A 15316-nucleotide genomic window follows, 5' to 3' on the forward strand; every position below is an offset into this window, starting at 1 on the left:
CCCACGTACAAGCTGTCATCATCGTATTCGAAACGTCACATCTGCAAAGCACCGCACTCTCTCGAAGCGATTTAGGCGAAGGAAAAATACTTTCTTCCTTCCCAAATTGAACAGTTTTCCTGAGTTAGCTTTCGTTTCGTTTTCCTTCCGGCTGTTCAGTTTCCCGGAGGCACACTAGTTCGACGATTGACGCGATGGAGCCTTATGATGTGATAGTGAATCAACCGGTCGTCATCGACAACGTAAGTAGCAGCAGACGAATGGGGCTGTATCCCGTACACTCCCCCGTGCGTGATAATTATGCAGGAGGCTCGTAAGAAGAAAAGGAATCTACATCGGAGGCTGGTTGAGAAAAACATATGTTGCTAGAAACCGCGAGCGTAAATAAGCAAAGCTAAGTAATATTGGCAAACGATAGCTTCCCACACCACCCTCTCATCACTTCTCCATGGGTTGCTAGATGAGCGCATAGCATGAAACAATGACATCACCGGTCGAAGTATGCATCTTCAGGCACTCCATCAACGTCGATCTTTCACAGACAAATATGCAGAATAATTCCTTCAAAACAACAGATTTATTATGGACAATGCACAACATACAGTAATGCTACAACTTTCTGAACCCAGTCGAGCATCGGTGCAATTGTAAATAATGCTCGGTAGGGTTCGTTAAACGCGAGAAGCTTCGTTTCATTGAGCGTTTGAATTCAGGCAACTGTTGCAACCGTTCCGTGCGGTCGCGGTAGTAATCCCGCTGTTGTTGGCATTGCAGGTAGAATTCATCCACTTGGGCCATCCGGTTGTAATCAAAAACTGTTAACTTTGGGTTCGAGGGTAAAGTCGAAGCCAACGTACGGCGAATTTGTTTGACTCGCTCAGCGTACATAGCGTTGTGCTTCGCGATTTCTTGATTTTTGATACGTATTATGAAGATTTCTAACAGATCTGTTTCGTTTTCCTTTCTTCCTTTTAGGGATCTGGTATGATAAAGGCTGGTTTTGCTGGTGATCACATACCAAAATGTCGATTTCCCAACTAGTAAGTATTTGGATAGCCTTGCTACTGCGATGTGCAAAGAATTACATCTCAACTGTCGCTTTTTTGCCATATTCTTTATAGCATGGGTCGACCAAAGCACGTGCGAGTGATGGCAGGAGCGCTAGAAGGAGACATGTTCGTGGGACCAAAGGCAGAAGACTACCGAGGGTTGTTAAGCATCCGTTATCCTATGGAGCATGGTATAGTGACGGATTGGAATGATATGGAGAAAATTTGGACGTACATCTATAGCAAGGACGAGCTGTCCACATTCGCCGAGGAACATCCGGTGCTGCTTACGGAGGCTCCTCTTAATCCGCGAAAAAATCGTGAAAAGGCAGCTGAGATTTTCTTTGAAACATTCAATGTCCCCGCGCTCTTCGTGTCCATGCAGGCAGTGTTAAGTTTGTATGCGACGGGGCGCGTAACCGGTGTAGTTTTGGACTCGGGTGATGGCGTCACACACGCAGTTCCTATCTTTGAAGGTTTTGCAATGCCCCACAGTATAATGCGAGTGGACATCGCTGGCCGTGATGTCACTCGCTACCTCAAAACATTAATTCGCAAAGAGGGTTTCAGCTTCCGTACGACTGCCGAGTTCGAAATCGTACGTTCGATAAAGGAAAAAGTATGTTCGTTGGCGACGAACCCGCTAAAAGAAGAGACGGTCGACACGGAGAAAACAAAATACGTGCTACCGGACGGCAATGTGCTTGAGATTGGACCGGCGTGCTATCGGGCTCCTGAAGTACTATTTCGTCCACACATGCTCGGCGAAGAATGTGAAGGCATACACGAAGTGTTGATTTACTCGATTCAAAAATCAGACATGGATCTCAGAAAAATGTTGTACCAGAACATCGTGCTATCGGGAGGATCGACGTTATTTAAAGGATTCGGCGACCGATTGCTTTCGGAAATTAGGAAACACGTAGCAAAGGATATGAAAATAAGGGTAAAATGAAAAATAGAAATTTATACATTGACTTCCTAACTAATGCATTTTATTCGTTCTGGTGTAGATTGCTGCTCCGCAGGAACGTATATATTCAACCTGGATGGGTGGATCGATTTTGGCATCTCTCGACACATTCAAGAAGATGTGGGTCTCGAAGCGGGAATTCGACGAAGATGGCCAACGGGCAATTCACCGAAAGACGTTTTAAATGTTTGAGTCCATCTATGTTTGTGGCGAGTATAATTCTGCAGCTCTATTATGTGCACACGGTTGGCTGTGTTTGCAGACTGGTAAGATCGATAAACAGTCTCCGAAATGAGCGTTAAACCGTTCTGAAGACATACATTTTTAAAATAATTCTGAGCAACACCCGGGACGCTTCTCTCAGGTTATCACACGCATAAGGTCGGGATTATATCTTATTTCAAGCTGCTTAGTATCCTATTTTGTGCTTCAATGAGTAGGTGAGATTTAAACTAAGTTGTAATCTGCAGTCATGGAAAGAGGCATTTTATCAAAAATCTGGCTTTTAGAAAAAGCGCAGAGTTCCCTCTAACACATTGTGAAGATGTAAAGTGTTCAGTGTCAAGTGCACGCACAGGAAAGCATAAACACACAAATAGATATTTATAACTCAATTAAAAAAAAGCTCGTTAAAACGTATATGCTTTCTTTTACTCCGTCAAAACATTATTGAACAAATTTTGCCTATTTTTTCAGCCAACCATTTGTTCGCTGTAATAAGAAGCTTAGCTGAGAGCTTTTAGATGTGAGCTTCCTGCCGTCGCATTCAGTGATACGCTCAGTAGCATTCACTCACTAAAAGGCAGTATAAAATCTTGTGGAGCAGTTTTGTTATAGGCTGCTCGTTTATATTGTATCCTGAGTTTTAAGTTCTTACTGCTTGCTTGGGCTTCTCCTTACCATGAAACGAATTTGAGGAAAGCAGAGATGAAGCATATTTGAAGCACAACGAGACTAAATTGCTTTAACCTGTGTATGGGTTTGTACGGGCTTTGTATTAAGGTTAAACATCATACTTATATTCGTTATACTATCATGTCAGATACGTGCAACCACACGCCACTATTGTGCGATGGCAGTAAACCTTCATTCCAGTTGAAGTTGCATGGCAATAGCGTGTATAGTTTTTTGTGTTCTTTGACCATTTTTAAAGTTCATCTTTTGAGCTACTTACCGAAGTCGCTGTCACGTTTTTTCACAACTGGGGCAATAATTAAAAATCATTCAAAATGCGTTCTGTTTTTATTCTATCCATTCATGCATTAACACGATTAAGTTATAATTTAATAATTTATACTCAATAAAGATCTAGTTATGTGAATGCAAAATGTGCGCGTAATTTCTGCTGGACGAAAAAAGCGTCAAAAAAGAACCCAGCACAATAATAACACGAAATGCTAATTGCTAAATAAATCAAGCATAGCGAATGCTATACATGGGGAAAACAAAAGCAGCAGATTAGAAACAGAAGTAAATCTAACCCCTATAACAATATAGATATTACATAAAATTATAAATTATAAGTATCAGGCAATGCAGTGGATTGGAGAATAGTAACTAAATTGTTGCGGAGAAAATGTTACGAATGAGCATAATTGGGAGGACGTATTTAGTGGTCGGCAACACGAAACGATGACCAATGAATAGTGGGATGAAGAACCGCGATTGCAATTGAGTATGATAAGGAATATATCGAACAGAAAATTAAAAGAACGTTTCGTTCAGTTTTATAACGTGAGAAAATATGAGAAATTTTTTATATAAATGAAATTATAGATGGTAAACATGTATAGTAAAAAAAATGAAATATGGAAAGATTGCTTCAAGATGTATCAGCGTTGCAAAATAATTTAAATTGACAAAAACCATGTGGTTTGGGCTTTAAAACACTAAGCTTATATTCCTATTTCGTCAATTCATGTACTTGGGCGTATGTAAATTTGATTCTGGTTCATTTTCGATTTCATAAAAATGCTGCTTTCCAGTGAGCTTAACTATTTATCTCTTTAAAGCTTTACGTTGAAGCAGAGCATAAACGGAATAGGCTATATTAAGAGTCTGAAAATATGTAACATGTTAGCATATTATTAAGCAACATATCCTAGTAGAAGTATGAAATATTCATAGAGACATATTACCGTTGTGTATGCTTGTAAATTGTAATTGAAGTAATAAGAGGCCTTCAACGTTAGCGGTTTATTCATGCATTGTAGTAACATGTGCATGATTTTGAAATCCTTCAGTTGCATATCGTACCATCGCGAACTGTATATAGCAGTTTTGAGAGCATTACTTTTGCGGGTAATCTCATTACCAAACCGGCATGGCAAGAACATTTGAAACATCATCGCTAACATGTACAGTATATTTTGAATAGCAGTCAGCTTGGACAGGTTCAACTGAAATGATTTATCACAGTTACAATCATGCACGTGCTATAAAACCTTTGTAGCCATTGTAGCTCACCATTGAGGACGCCTTAAATGCGGTTGCACAAATAACCAGACCACTTGCGCTGAACTGTGCAAAGAATGCGAGAGAGTACAGTTTTTCCACATCCCTGATCATCCTGCCAAATAGTCAAATTATTCGTACGGATCGTATCGTCAATTGTACATCTCACTTTTGGTTTCTACCTTACCGATGAATCTTTTGATAGTGAAGTACCAGTTCTACGAAGGATTGCTGAATCTGCTCCGACGTGCGCAATGCTTGGAAACGTTTCCCGAGCAGATCTAGCTGAATGCCGATCATCCCAAGGAAGTAACACAGTTGTACGTCTATCGAAACGTTGACTAACATGTGAAAGTACATGCCAAGCACTTGATACCCGAAGATAATCCCGTAATTTACTTGCTCCGTAGGTCCGTACTCGATACCAAACATCCAAGGGAAATACGGCATTCGATATTCCGTATGAAGCAGATATAGCAGGGAGCTTGCAATAGCCAAGTGAGTGGTAACTAGATATAAATAGAAGTAGTAGTTTATCTCACCGATTCCCTTACGGGAAAGCTGCTCTTCTAGAGCATCCTTTGGCCGGAAGTCTTTACTGATCGTCAGCCTATATAGCTTGCACATTTCATCGAACTTGTAGTAGCTAATAAGCGCTTTTATCAGCATCACGATCTCAGTGAATACGATGTACATGATGTACAGCACAAGTTGCTCGAACGTTTGCAAGAGGAACATGTTGAGAGACAGTGCAAACAAGTACACCGCTATCAGGGCTATAATAAACCCATAGCGATACGCCCGGTAGAATGTAGACTGAGGGCTGCCGTTGTATAGTCCGCAGATCTTCCAGGTCCATATGGTCATCTTTACAGGGAGGATATAGTCGTCCCACTGATACTTGCCATTAGCTATAAGTAGTTCAGTTTTCGTCTGCATCACCTGTGTGCTTCGACTCGCTTTCCGATAGAAACTAATGGTTCTATCACAATAGTTCTTTCCACAAAGCATTCCATGCTGCTAGATTTGTTTAGTATTTTGGGTGAAAGGAAGTAGTTCTGAAATGAATCATCGCTAATAATTATCAGTAAATGGTAAGGCGTGGCAGTGATTTGTATAGGAAAACACTCCCACTTCTCTTTTTCTCTCTTGAATAACGCAATGGAAAAGCTCCATCACAATGGATGTAAGATAGTATATGCATAACATAACAAATCATTTTGGAGTACATTTTAATGAAAGATGCTTCTGCTATTCTTAATGTTTCCTTTAAGAAAATGTTTATAGGCAACATATTTTAGCACGTTATAATCACTAATAAAAGTTATTCTTTATTTACGTAGTATGTTTGCTCAATCTTCGTCAGATGGTGTACCCTGCATTTTATATTGGCGTTGATTGCATGGTTGTTTTAATTATATGGTAGATTTCTTTTCCTAGTAGTTGGTGAAACGGTCATTAATCTTCATTAGAATAAGTTTCACGCAAACAATCGAAGATGTGTGAATAGTTTTCAAAAATTGATATCAAATCATGTAGAACTTTGTAATAAGCATAAATATATTCGTATATATTGTCTCAACAACTTGTTTCTCTATGATTCTATGTACGAAATACAAATCCAAATCGACTATGAGAAACAATTTAACTATTTAGTTGCTGAATTTTCCTTGCGATAATTTTATACTATGATCAAGTTTTTTTTAATCAGAAAGCTGAATAAATATAAAATTGGATCTGTTGGAAGCAGCAAAAAGGTTAATGAAAATATCTTTCCAAACAATATAACTATACTAGACTCAAGGCTCAAATAAACTGCACAAAATACGTGCGAGATCTATTAACTTCAATTTTGATTAATCGGCTAACATTTGCAATTTAAATATAAGCTTTTTATACCTTGTATTGGAAGCTTTCATAATTTCTCAGCCGGTGATAATGAGAAGAAAAAACAATGTTCATAACAATTATTTACATGGACACATTTGGTATACGAGACATTTGACTACAAAAGAACCTCAATGCCGAAAATTACCATATATCAAAGCATTGGGTTGCGTTTGTCGATTAAATATTGAAAATCTTTCAGAAGCATTCCCTCATGCTTAGTGTGATTCTATTAATTATCGGCATTCGGTGTTTCGAAAGAACGTTATAATTTGAATCCAGCAAGTAAGCGTTGACCGTTTGATCCGATCCGATCAAAGATCAGACAGTCAGTTCTGGTCCAACAGTGAAGCTCACAGCACAGTTTTGCTTAGTTGAAGATGTACGATACGAGTCGGTTCATTTTTCCGATGCGTTTCACCATGTGGGCCTGGAAGTTGTGTGGTTTTTTCAACGCCCCAATAAAGAAATCAACCCTCTACCGCGTGTACTGCATCTTATTTTACACCTGCATCATGGCGCTGTACCTGTTCGCGCTGGTGCTGAACGTGTTCGTTCCGCAACCGTTCGAACAGCGTGTGTTCTTCATCATGTACATCGTGCTGACCGAGACGGCCATGGTCTTGAAGACTCGTATTATCTATCGTCATTTTAATACCATTTGGAGCCTTTACGAAACAACGCTGGGGCCATCCTTTCAACCGCGTGATGAACTCGAATGTAACCACCAAGACCGCACTCTGTTATCATTTAACCGGTTGTACTACTTCTACATATTTGTCAGCCACATGGCGGCCGTCGGTACCGGAAGCCATTTGTTTAGCTCCGAGTACAGGATGCCGTTCTTTCCCTGGTTCTTTGGCGTACCGTATGGCGAAGGTGCACTTGTCGCGTACTACACGATATTTGCCTACCAGAGTTTCGGGATGTACTTCCACATGCTGCTCAACACCGGTGGAGATACCCAGCTTTGTTACATGCTGCAAATGATTGGCATTCAGTTGGATCTGCTTGCGAAACGCTTTCGCGATTTGAATAGTTCTGAAGAGTTTGAGCGTGCGTTCGTTCCGTTGGTGGAGCACTATAATAAAATTCATCGGTAATTTGGGCATTAATCTACCTTGTTACTTCAAGGAGGTAAGCTTATGACAAAATTACTAACATACGTTTCCAAAATGCAGCATTCTTCGTCAGGTCGAGGACCTTTTTTCTCCTGCCTACTTTGTACAGTTCAGTGTCAGTGGGCTTGTTATTTGTGCTTCGGCATATCAAGTAGCTTCAATGGTACGTATTAACGACGTTAGGGAATGAATTCGCTGCAGCCTTTAACGCCAATACCTTGGCCCCTTTGTAGATAAACTTGTACGACTTCAGCAAGCTAATGAACGTTTTTTACATGATGTCTATGACGATGCAAATCGGGCTACCGTGCTATTATGGCAACGAAGTAACACTCAAAAGTTATGAGCTGACGAATGCAATTTACTCCTCGAAGTGGTACAGCATGAAGCGCAGCAATATGAAGAGCGTGCAAATGTTTCTCATACGCACCAACAAACCCTTCGCGGCAACTGCGTACCGATATTTCAATTTCAACTTACCCGCTTTTACAACGGTAAGGATGCAAATTAAAGATTGCATTACAGGATTGTTTCTACGTATATTGCAAGTTAACTTGGTTGTTTTTTTTTCAGATTCTCAACATGGCGTACTCGGTGTATTGTGTATTACAACAAAAAGCTAAGAATGTTTGAAAAAATTTTTCAAAAAGAAAAATGTGCAACATTTCATACGAAAGTTATTAATGTGCAGGAATAAATGTTCAATTCGACCAAGAAAATAGCATAAATATTGATGTAATGCACTTTTTTGTCCTCCGATAGTATTCCGTATGTTACAATTTTGTTGTAGAGAATTTTCTAAATTTTAAGAAACTCTTACTCTGCATTACCATTGTTAAACTAGTGAAACTCAATAGAAAAAAAAATTGGGAATTGGATTTTTAATCACACAACCGCCGAAAAACCGAGATAATTACCGCTTTCTGGCTAATTATAGAGCATGACCCTGTATCATTAGTATTTTCTTCATTTTTTAACTTGTCATTTTAAAATTTTCAAATATATTTAGAAGCTATACTTATCGGTAATTAGTGCACCTGTTTCATGCGAAGAAACCCCCTACAAACCTTTACCAACCTTCATGGAATACTATCAAATCGACTATCTTGAGATGCACACGCTTTTTACACTCACGTGCTTTTAGTGAATAGAGACAATGCCGTAGAGAAGTCATCCTTTCAAAAAGAGCTAACAGTAATAAAGAAAAGCCATTACACTTGTCGTACACTAGGCTCCCTGTATTTATAGTCCACTTTGGTTTATTTCCTCCAGTTCTAGGACTACAGCACGCCAGGAAAGATCCATATCCATCTGACTTTCACAGTCCCTTCGTGGTGCTTTCGAGTGCAAGGCCCGATCCAACATCGTCCATGTGCTTCACCTCCATCCCGTTGATCATAATGTTAACCACAACCGTGGCCATGTTGAGCCCGAGCAAAAAGTTCTGCACCGCATTGGCCGTCTCGCGCGAATGCTCCTTGTTGATGTTGTAGTTCGCGAGCAGGATACAGGCGATGCCTTGAGCGATCTAGGATCGTGCGGTCCAGTCGGATATCGGCCACCGGTTGCGAGTGCAAGCGCAATAGAGGGATGCATGAAGCCATTGGAAGGACAAAAAAGTGCATTGGTACGAGATGTTGAAGTGCAACGGATTCAGGACTTTGGTTTCACCACCGTACTCCGCTGATTCCGCTCAGTTGTGAACGTACGGGATGGCCGGATCCAGCCCAAAGTTCATCTTGATGACATCACAGAAAAGGGCCACAACCACAAAGCCAAGCGAAAAGTGGTTCAGTATGTTGGCCACCTTTCGCTGTACCGCGCCCCCGTGCAGATTCACCAGGGTTAGTATGACGGCAAGCAGGGCAGCTGAAACCTACGCAGCGATAAGCGTGAATCGGGTAGTTAGTAAGGGCGTTTCGTTACGGAAGGATGTTAAGGACGATGAGTGTAAGGATGCAGAAAGCAGTGCCCCCGGTGCACGGTATTCCGGTTAAGTAATGGTGAGCCAGAAAGCTCGCTATTTCCCGATGAACGGTATGGCGCTGGGTTTGGTAGCCGATTGAACGGTCGAATGAGACAGCTCCACCCGGTCGAGCAACCGAAGCGGTTGTGAGGAATACTCGATGCCAAAGCCCGATATGATGACATTGATCAGCGAAATGACAAATATTAGCACCAGGATAACGTCGTTCAGCACGATGGCCGCCGTTTGGTCGGGTTTGCGGTTGATGTTTAAGCTACCGATCACCACGAACAGGACACCGACAAGCATCTGCCGAGGAAGAGAGGCACGTGGTGAGAGGCACTCTGGCCAGCACGCCAGCCAAGCGCGATCTGTTCAACAAGGGGGACATGGTGTGGTATTGGCGGAAAGGACGCCGGCTTTCCGGGCGGTGGTGGCGACGCGTGTTCGTGGTCTCGCCCGGTAACATGTCCGGCCACGTGTACCATATTGGCTCATTGGTGGCTACCTTTCTCAAACAAAAGGTTCAAATTCACTTCTCACTCATGCGTTCGTGATCACAATCAATACCGAACGGTTCGGTATAGCTTTAACCAACCAACCGGTATGTCGCTGTGAATTTTGGCAAAAGCCAAAATCGATAAGACATCAATGAATGGGGCATCTAATCGATTCACTACAATGGTCCGAATCGAATGGTTAGTTCCGCTCCTACAAGCTAATTAAGAGGCGTACAGGACTCTACCGTGGAGGAGCGCAGGAAGCACCTACCAGCCAGGACATCAAACGCTTGACCAGCTTGACCGACAAGGGATGTGTTGGGAAAGCAATCACCTACAATTGATACGACGCGATTTGACGCTGCACGGGTAACGGGCATTTTTATTCGAGCGTATACTTCAGAATCTTCGGATCGAAGGCGGATATCATTAGGTTCACCATGGCAACCAGCACGGCTGCCCCGGTGACGATGTAATTGATTACATTTGCCGACCGGTGGTACTCGGGCAGATGCAACCGGCAGTCCCTCATTAGGCTGAGGCTCAGGTTCAGCACACCCATCGTGACCTGGATTAGTGTTTTTTGGGCAGGACGAATTGCCACCGATACCATAATCATCGTTCACGATGTTCAGCAACACGCGGCACCACCATCACCAACCGATCAACCGGATCCCAAGGGGTGTGAGGGAGTTGGGGGAAAGGAATGCGGATTAGTTGCGGAAACAAAGTTACGGAAGTTGAATGAAGGACGTCAGGATGAAGGAAGCACATGTTAGCAAAAAGGGTACGCTCCTTGCGCTCGTTATCTCGCCGCAGCGAAACCGAATCCGCGGGAGATAATCGAGCCTGGCAGGATTATCGCTGCTACGCGACTCAAGGTTCAAGGCTCACCTGCAGTATGATCGAGATGCTGATTAGCGTCAGCATCAGACCGTAGAACTCGTGCTTTTCGCCCACCTGCAGGATGTACTTGAGCTGTGACGCGTTGGCCGTCAGCAGGGCGATGTCCAGCATACCTTGGGCGATGGTTTTCTTCGTAGCGTACCGGTTGGCGTCCATAGATTTGAGCTGCAGAAGGCAGAGGCGTTATTATAGGGCAGTAATAATTAACCGAAGGACGATTCTGTATTGTGTATTCGGAATTTGTAAGATCCCACATGTCGTTAGCCTGAAGCGGATCCGGTTCGATTGCTCCAGCTATTCGTTGTGCTTCTACCCTGTCATCGGGAAGTCAATGAAATTAGGCATTTATGAGCTTCCAATTTGGCTTCCTCCCAGCACTCCCCTATACCGGAGTGGATCGCATTTTTTTCGCCCTTCCACACTAATCACTACAACATTTCTCTGTTCCTGATCCGTTCCGACAGCTCAGCTGTGCGTTTTTAATGCTAATTTCATTAAGAAATCGTGCGTAACTCAGCACCGACCAGCGTGGCAGACCCCGAAACCGATTGGAAGGGCAATTAAAGGTGGAAGTGCCTTATCGCGGTGTCGCAATGAAACTGTCCCCGAGCCCAGCGGCAACAGGGGAAAACAGCCCCGTTTCGGTCGAACGAGAAAAACAGTAAACGTCGACGGGATTACCGTCACTTCTCGTTCGGTGACAGCGTGATCCTGGGGACAGGAGAACGTGGACACATTCCGGGTCGGAGCGGCCCGGTGCGGGGTAAATCGAAAACGCAAAAATTGCACGCTAACGATTCCGTTCCTTTGCGCCTAGGGTGACAAACTAGGGTGCGACTCAAAGGATCCTTGCATCGGGAAAGAATATCGTGCCACGTGATGCAGGCGTTTTAACGATGGAAATGGAAGCGGTGTGGGGTGAAGATGTCCTGGTGCATGGCCATGTGCGAGTAGCCATGGGTACTGTGTTGCAAAGTAGATTGGAAACGAGTTGAAAAGTATCGTACAGGTTAGGAATTTCCGTTGCACGATAATGACGCGGGTTTCTTGATGTCCTTAAACGCCTTTTAATGATCCTTCGTCTATCAATTTCTAGGTGGTGTTTCTCATTTATCACAGGCTGGATTTTTTATTTAATAAATAAGGGTCTTCTAGGGGAGAAAAATTCCATCAACAAATATATTTCCAGCTGATAAATAAGCTTCGGTAGCTTGGCAAACCTCTAGGTGGATAGAAGGAAAATCGTCATCCCGGCATTAGGGGTGAACGGTGGCTCTCGCTCTTGTAATAACTGTTTCCCCGTGCTCGACACTGTCATAATGCAATTATAAACCTCGATTAAGGATTCCACGGACGAAACGGGGTTGACAAAAAAAGGGATTCCAATCTAAGCACAAGGACGAAGTAGGAAAGCAAGAGGCATGGACGATCGAAAAACACATATACGCATCACACATCCTGCAGCAGCGTCCTGGCGTGACGGAATATGAACGTTTTCCCCGTTTGCACTATTTGGAATTTAATCTATTTCCTATTTTTATTTCTCTGCTCATTCTCCCACTCGCTTGCTCTTGTGCCGCGATGGATGGTTTTCCTCAACCCTTCACTATTTTCGAGACTCGTTCTGTTTTCTCTAATCCTACTTACCATTGTCACTTAGCTTCTGCCGAGCAAATTCGACTTTTCACTATTTGCTACAGATTGGTGGCTGCAGGGATTAAAAACCATTCACCCGTACCCCGAGCACCTTACCGCCCAGCCCGCTCGAGGTTAGGCGATGGAAAATAAAAACAACGCAAACAACGGCTAGGGCCGTGTCCCTAGGGGTTTGCCATTCATTTGGGACGTGTGACAAAAATTAAACTTAGCTTTGATCACAACACCGATCTTGAAATCCGAAATCTCGCGTTCCCTTCGATGTGCGGTCTAACGGTGTCGGATGACGTCCTATACGCACACCCCGGATGATAAGGTGACGCACACAGGCGCCTCGCCAACTTCGGTGTCCTTTCCGTTCATACCTCGAACCTGGTAATATGAGCCAACCACGTTCGCAACCGTTTGCCCGCAAGACGTTGGCAAAAGTTCCAGCCCCCGGGGGCCTGCAAGGATCAGGCTTCCGGTGCCGCACGAAGGACCCGAAACGAACAACCCTCCAGTTGGCAACCCTCGTTTCCAGCTCAGCCCACTGCATGCTTCACTGGCGGCTCTGGCACAAACCGGGGGCCCAACATAAATGCAAACACATGCATAAACATCAAACATCCGAACCGAGGGACACCACGAAGGGCGCACCGATTGATTAGCTAAAAGGGGGAAAAGGGTCTGCAGGCTGTGTGGTGCGTGTTGCGTATTTACGCCAGGCGGTCCGTTTGCTTGCTGCGCTCTCACGTGCGCACGTACGGTGTGAATTAATCGAGATTTTGCGGTTTTTATTCCCCTCGTGGGAGCAGCAGGGTGAGTAGGAATTGAAAAAAAAAGTATCGACATTAACATGTTGCTGTGACACGGTTCGGTCCAAGGAAGCGGAACCAAAAAGGCTGGCCACAGGTGAGTGGAACGGATTGTTTCGACGGTGACAACAGTTGACATTAATCGTGCGTGATACGGTTTGGTAATTCTGTGATTGATCCTGTATTCTATATGACAGTTTTTTGTCGGAAAAAAACACCGGGAAAGGATAATGGGCGCTTGAAAAAAAAACGAAGCAAGTGGTTGTACTAATGCGCGAGTAAAAATTAATATTTCACTATCCACTAGCTTCTTAACCCTGCATCACGGAAGAGGTAAACACAAGTGGAATATTCATGCAGCGAATCATCAATATCCAGCCCATGCAAATCGTGGAAACGTGTGCAAAAAATCGACTAGCATGTGTCAACTATTCCCATCCTTACATACTGCAGCACCATTCGTGGTATGGCTAAGTCGAAGGAAAACCTGTGAAGTCCCATACATCGCATGGACTCGTTGTTGATTTTGTATTGATTTTTGAAACGAATCGATTTGCGTGGCAAACTAGATATTCACCACTTTTTTCACGTTTGGTGCGTTCCTCTCTGACACGCATGTTAACTTGCTACGTAGTACTTTGGCCTCTGCTTAATGTACATTAACACTTACAACACGATCGCTCTCGCCTACGCCAGTGGATGCCGGAAGAATCGATGCCATTGCCATGCTGGGCTTGTAATCCTTTACAATCGCTCACACTATCAGCCTACGATGCACCAGCTTATGATGTTCTGCACACTTGATTGCCGATTGACGCTCGATAGACGAATAATTTCCAACTAAAACCGAAACCCCAACGTAGGGAGCTTTTTATTTCATCCGTATCCGGCGTACGAAGCCTTTCGTCGATGTTGCTTCGTGCGTGTGCCGTTTCAGGATGTCGAAGGATAGCGCACCTCACTTGGGTGGCGATGGGTGGAATACCCCACGCGTTGGCTTGGTAACGAATCATAATAAAACAAAGCAACCGGACGCTTGGACCTTCCGGTGGCGTTCATTGAACGCCTCCTGGCAGTGTAAACGCATGCGACACTCGTAAAATGAACCGTGCCTCAAGTCACGCTAAGGAAGCGAGCCTATTCCTTTTTTGATTTTCCACCCCGCTCAAGATCACGTCGCGTGCCAGCGTCGAAGGGTGTGCATCGGCAGTGTAAAAGGGCATGTCAATGCACTGCGGCTCTGTATAGAGACCGGGAACGCTCGGGCGCCCTGTCGAGACAGCTCTATTAAAGTACGCTCAAGGGAAAGGAAGGGTGTTACGCTCCTTTTGCAGGTGCTGCATGTGCATGTGCATCCAGTACAAATGTGCGATATCGGCTTGCAAATCGCGGCATTGGAAGTGCAAATCGGTTCGATTTGGATGCGATACAGTTAGAGGAAATCGTGGTAACGCGATGCGGTGTTAACTACATTGCTTATTCTAATGAGATGCCTTCGACGATTTCCATACCAAACCCTTGTTCAAAATAAGGATTTCCGTTCATTAGTGCTGTGAGTCCAAGGATAATGGTGCCTAATTCTATATTAGTTCGATTAAACTTGCGGGTCGAGTAATTCGTACATCATGCATGTAATTATGGTTTAAGAAATACGATGAATGGATACAAAAATGTTCGAATATTAAAATATCGTTAAGCAATCAAAATAAGGATAATGCACGGTCGAAAAATGCCGTGATCGGTTAAATTCAAAATAAACATTGTTTCAATTTTACAAGGTTGGCAGCACCATGCAGTGCGCGCGAGTGTGGTAGTGCAATGGCAAGGGTAAATTTTGACAGCATCTTCCCGTAGCGTGTGGAACACATACTGCCCTAGCGATACGACACGGGCGCGAAAGAGATGGCAGTATACGCCTGCTCAAATTGGAACGCAAGAGATGCGACAGCGTGCCAGAGCATGCCTGGTGGTGCAAGCAGGTCCACAAATCCAGTACCATTCCATTCC

The 15316-nt window shown here is 43.7% G+C and overlaps 3 protein-coding genes and 1 pseudogene across 3 annotated transcripts; 2 read left to right on the plus strand and 2 right to left on the minus strand.

Moving 5' to 3' along the window:
* The first annotated feature begins 194 nt into the window (after window positions 1-194).
* LOC128731023 (actin-related protein 1) lies at window positions 195-3713 on the plus strand. The gene is made up of 4 exons (XM_053824118.1): window positions 195-242; window positions 976-1040; window positions 1122-1995; window positions 2063-3713. The coding sequence occupies exons 1-4, from the start codon at window positions 195-197 to the stop codon at window positions 2204-2206; spliced, it is 1131 nt and encodes a 376-aa protein (XP_053680093.1). The 3' UTR covers window positions 2207-3713.
* A 307-nt stretch (window positions 3714-4020) lies between these two features.
* LOC128731641 (odorant receptor 94a-like) lies at window positions 4021-5343 on the minus strand. The gene is made up of 4 exons (XM_053824776.1): window positions 4664-5343; window positions 4489-4591; window positions 4161-4421; window positions 4021-4080 (listed from the first exon to the last, which is right to left on the minus strand). The coding sequence occupies exons 1-4, from the start codon at window positions 5341-5343 to the stop codon at window positions 4021-4023; spliced, it is 1104 nt and encodes a 367-aa protein (XP_053680751.1).
* Window positions 5344-6743: 1400 nt separating this feature from the next.
* Window positions 6744-8117, plus strand: LOC128731074 (odorant receptor 94b-like; annotated as a pseudogene).
* A 595-nt stretch (window positions 8118-8712) lies between these two features.
* Window positions 8713-14124, minus strand: LOC128731384 (ninjurin-1). The gene is made up of 3 exons (XM_053824500.1): window positions 13980-14124; window positions 10845-11021; window positions 8713-9012 (listed from the first exon to the last, which is right to left on the minus strand). The coding sequence occupies exons 1-3, from the start codon at window positions 14034-14036 to the stop codon at window positions 8803-8805; spliced, it is 444 nt and encodes a 147-aa protein (XP_053680475.1). The 5' UTR covers window positions 14037-14124; the 3' UTR covers window positions 8713-8802.
* Between the last annotated feature and the right edge of the window lie 1192 nt (window positions 14125-15316).

Source organism: Anopheles nili, chromosome 2 (assembly GCF_943737925.1).
Source record: "Anopheles nili chromosome 2, idAnoNiliSN_F5_01, whole genome shotgun sequence".
Lineage (NCBI taxonomy): Eukaryota > Metazoa > Arthropoda > Insecta > Diptera > Culicidae > Anopheles > Anopheles nili.

What these genes read in the sequence shown, in the direction of transcription:
- LOC128731023 (XM_053824118.1), top strand. Translation starts at nt 195, where the DNA reads ATGGAGCCTTATGATGTGATAGTGAATCAACCGGTCGTCATCGACAAC. An exon ending in AACCGGTCGTCATCGACAAC is followed by an intron (nt 243 to 975) that starts GTAAGTAGCAGC and finishes TCTTCCTTTTAG; the next exon opens with GGATCTGGTATGATAAAGGC. An exon ending in AAATGTCGATTTCCCAACTA is followed by an intron (nt 1,041 to 1,121) that starts GTAAGTATTTGG and finishes TATTCTTTATAG; the next exon opens with CATGGGTCGACCAAAGCACG.
- LOC128731641 (XM_053824776.1), bottom strand. Translation starts at nt 5,343, where the DNA reads ATGACCATATGGACCTGGAAGATCTGCGGACTATACAACGGCAGCCCT. An exon ending in CACTATCAAAAGATTCATCG is followed by an intron (nt 4,592 to 4,663) that starts GTAAGGTAGAAA and finishes ACTATTTGGCAG; the next exon opens with GATGATCAGGGATGTGGAAA. An exon ending in ATTTACAAGCATACACAACG is followed by an intron (nt 4,081 to 4,160) that starts GTAATATGTCTC and finishes ACATATTTTCAG; the next exon opens with ACTCTTAATATAGCCTATTC.
- LOC128731384 (XM_053824500.1), bottom strand. Translation starts at nt 14,036, where the DNA reads ATGGCAATGGCATCGATTCTTCCGGCATCCACTGGCGTAGGCGAGAGC. An exon ending in TAGGCGAGAGCGATCGTGTT is followed by an intron (nt 11,022 to 13,979) that starts GTAAGTGTTAAT and finishes TGCCTTCTGCAG; the next exon opens with CTCAAATCTATGGACGCCAA. An exon ending in GCATCTCGATCATACTGCAG is followed by an intron (nt 9,013 to 10,844) that starts GTGAGCCTTGAA and finishes GCACGATCCTAG; the next exon opens with ATCGCTCAAGGCATCGCCTG.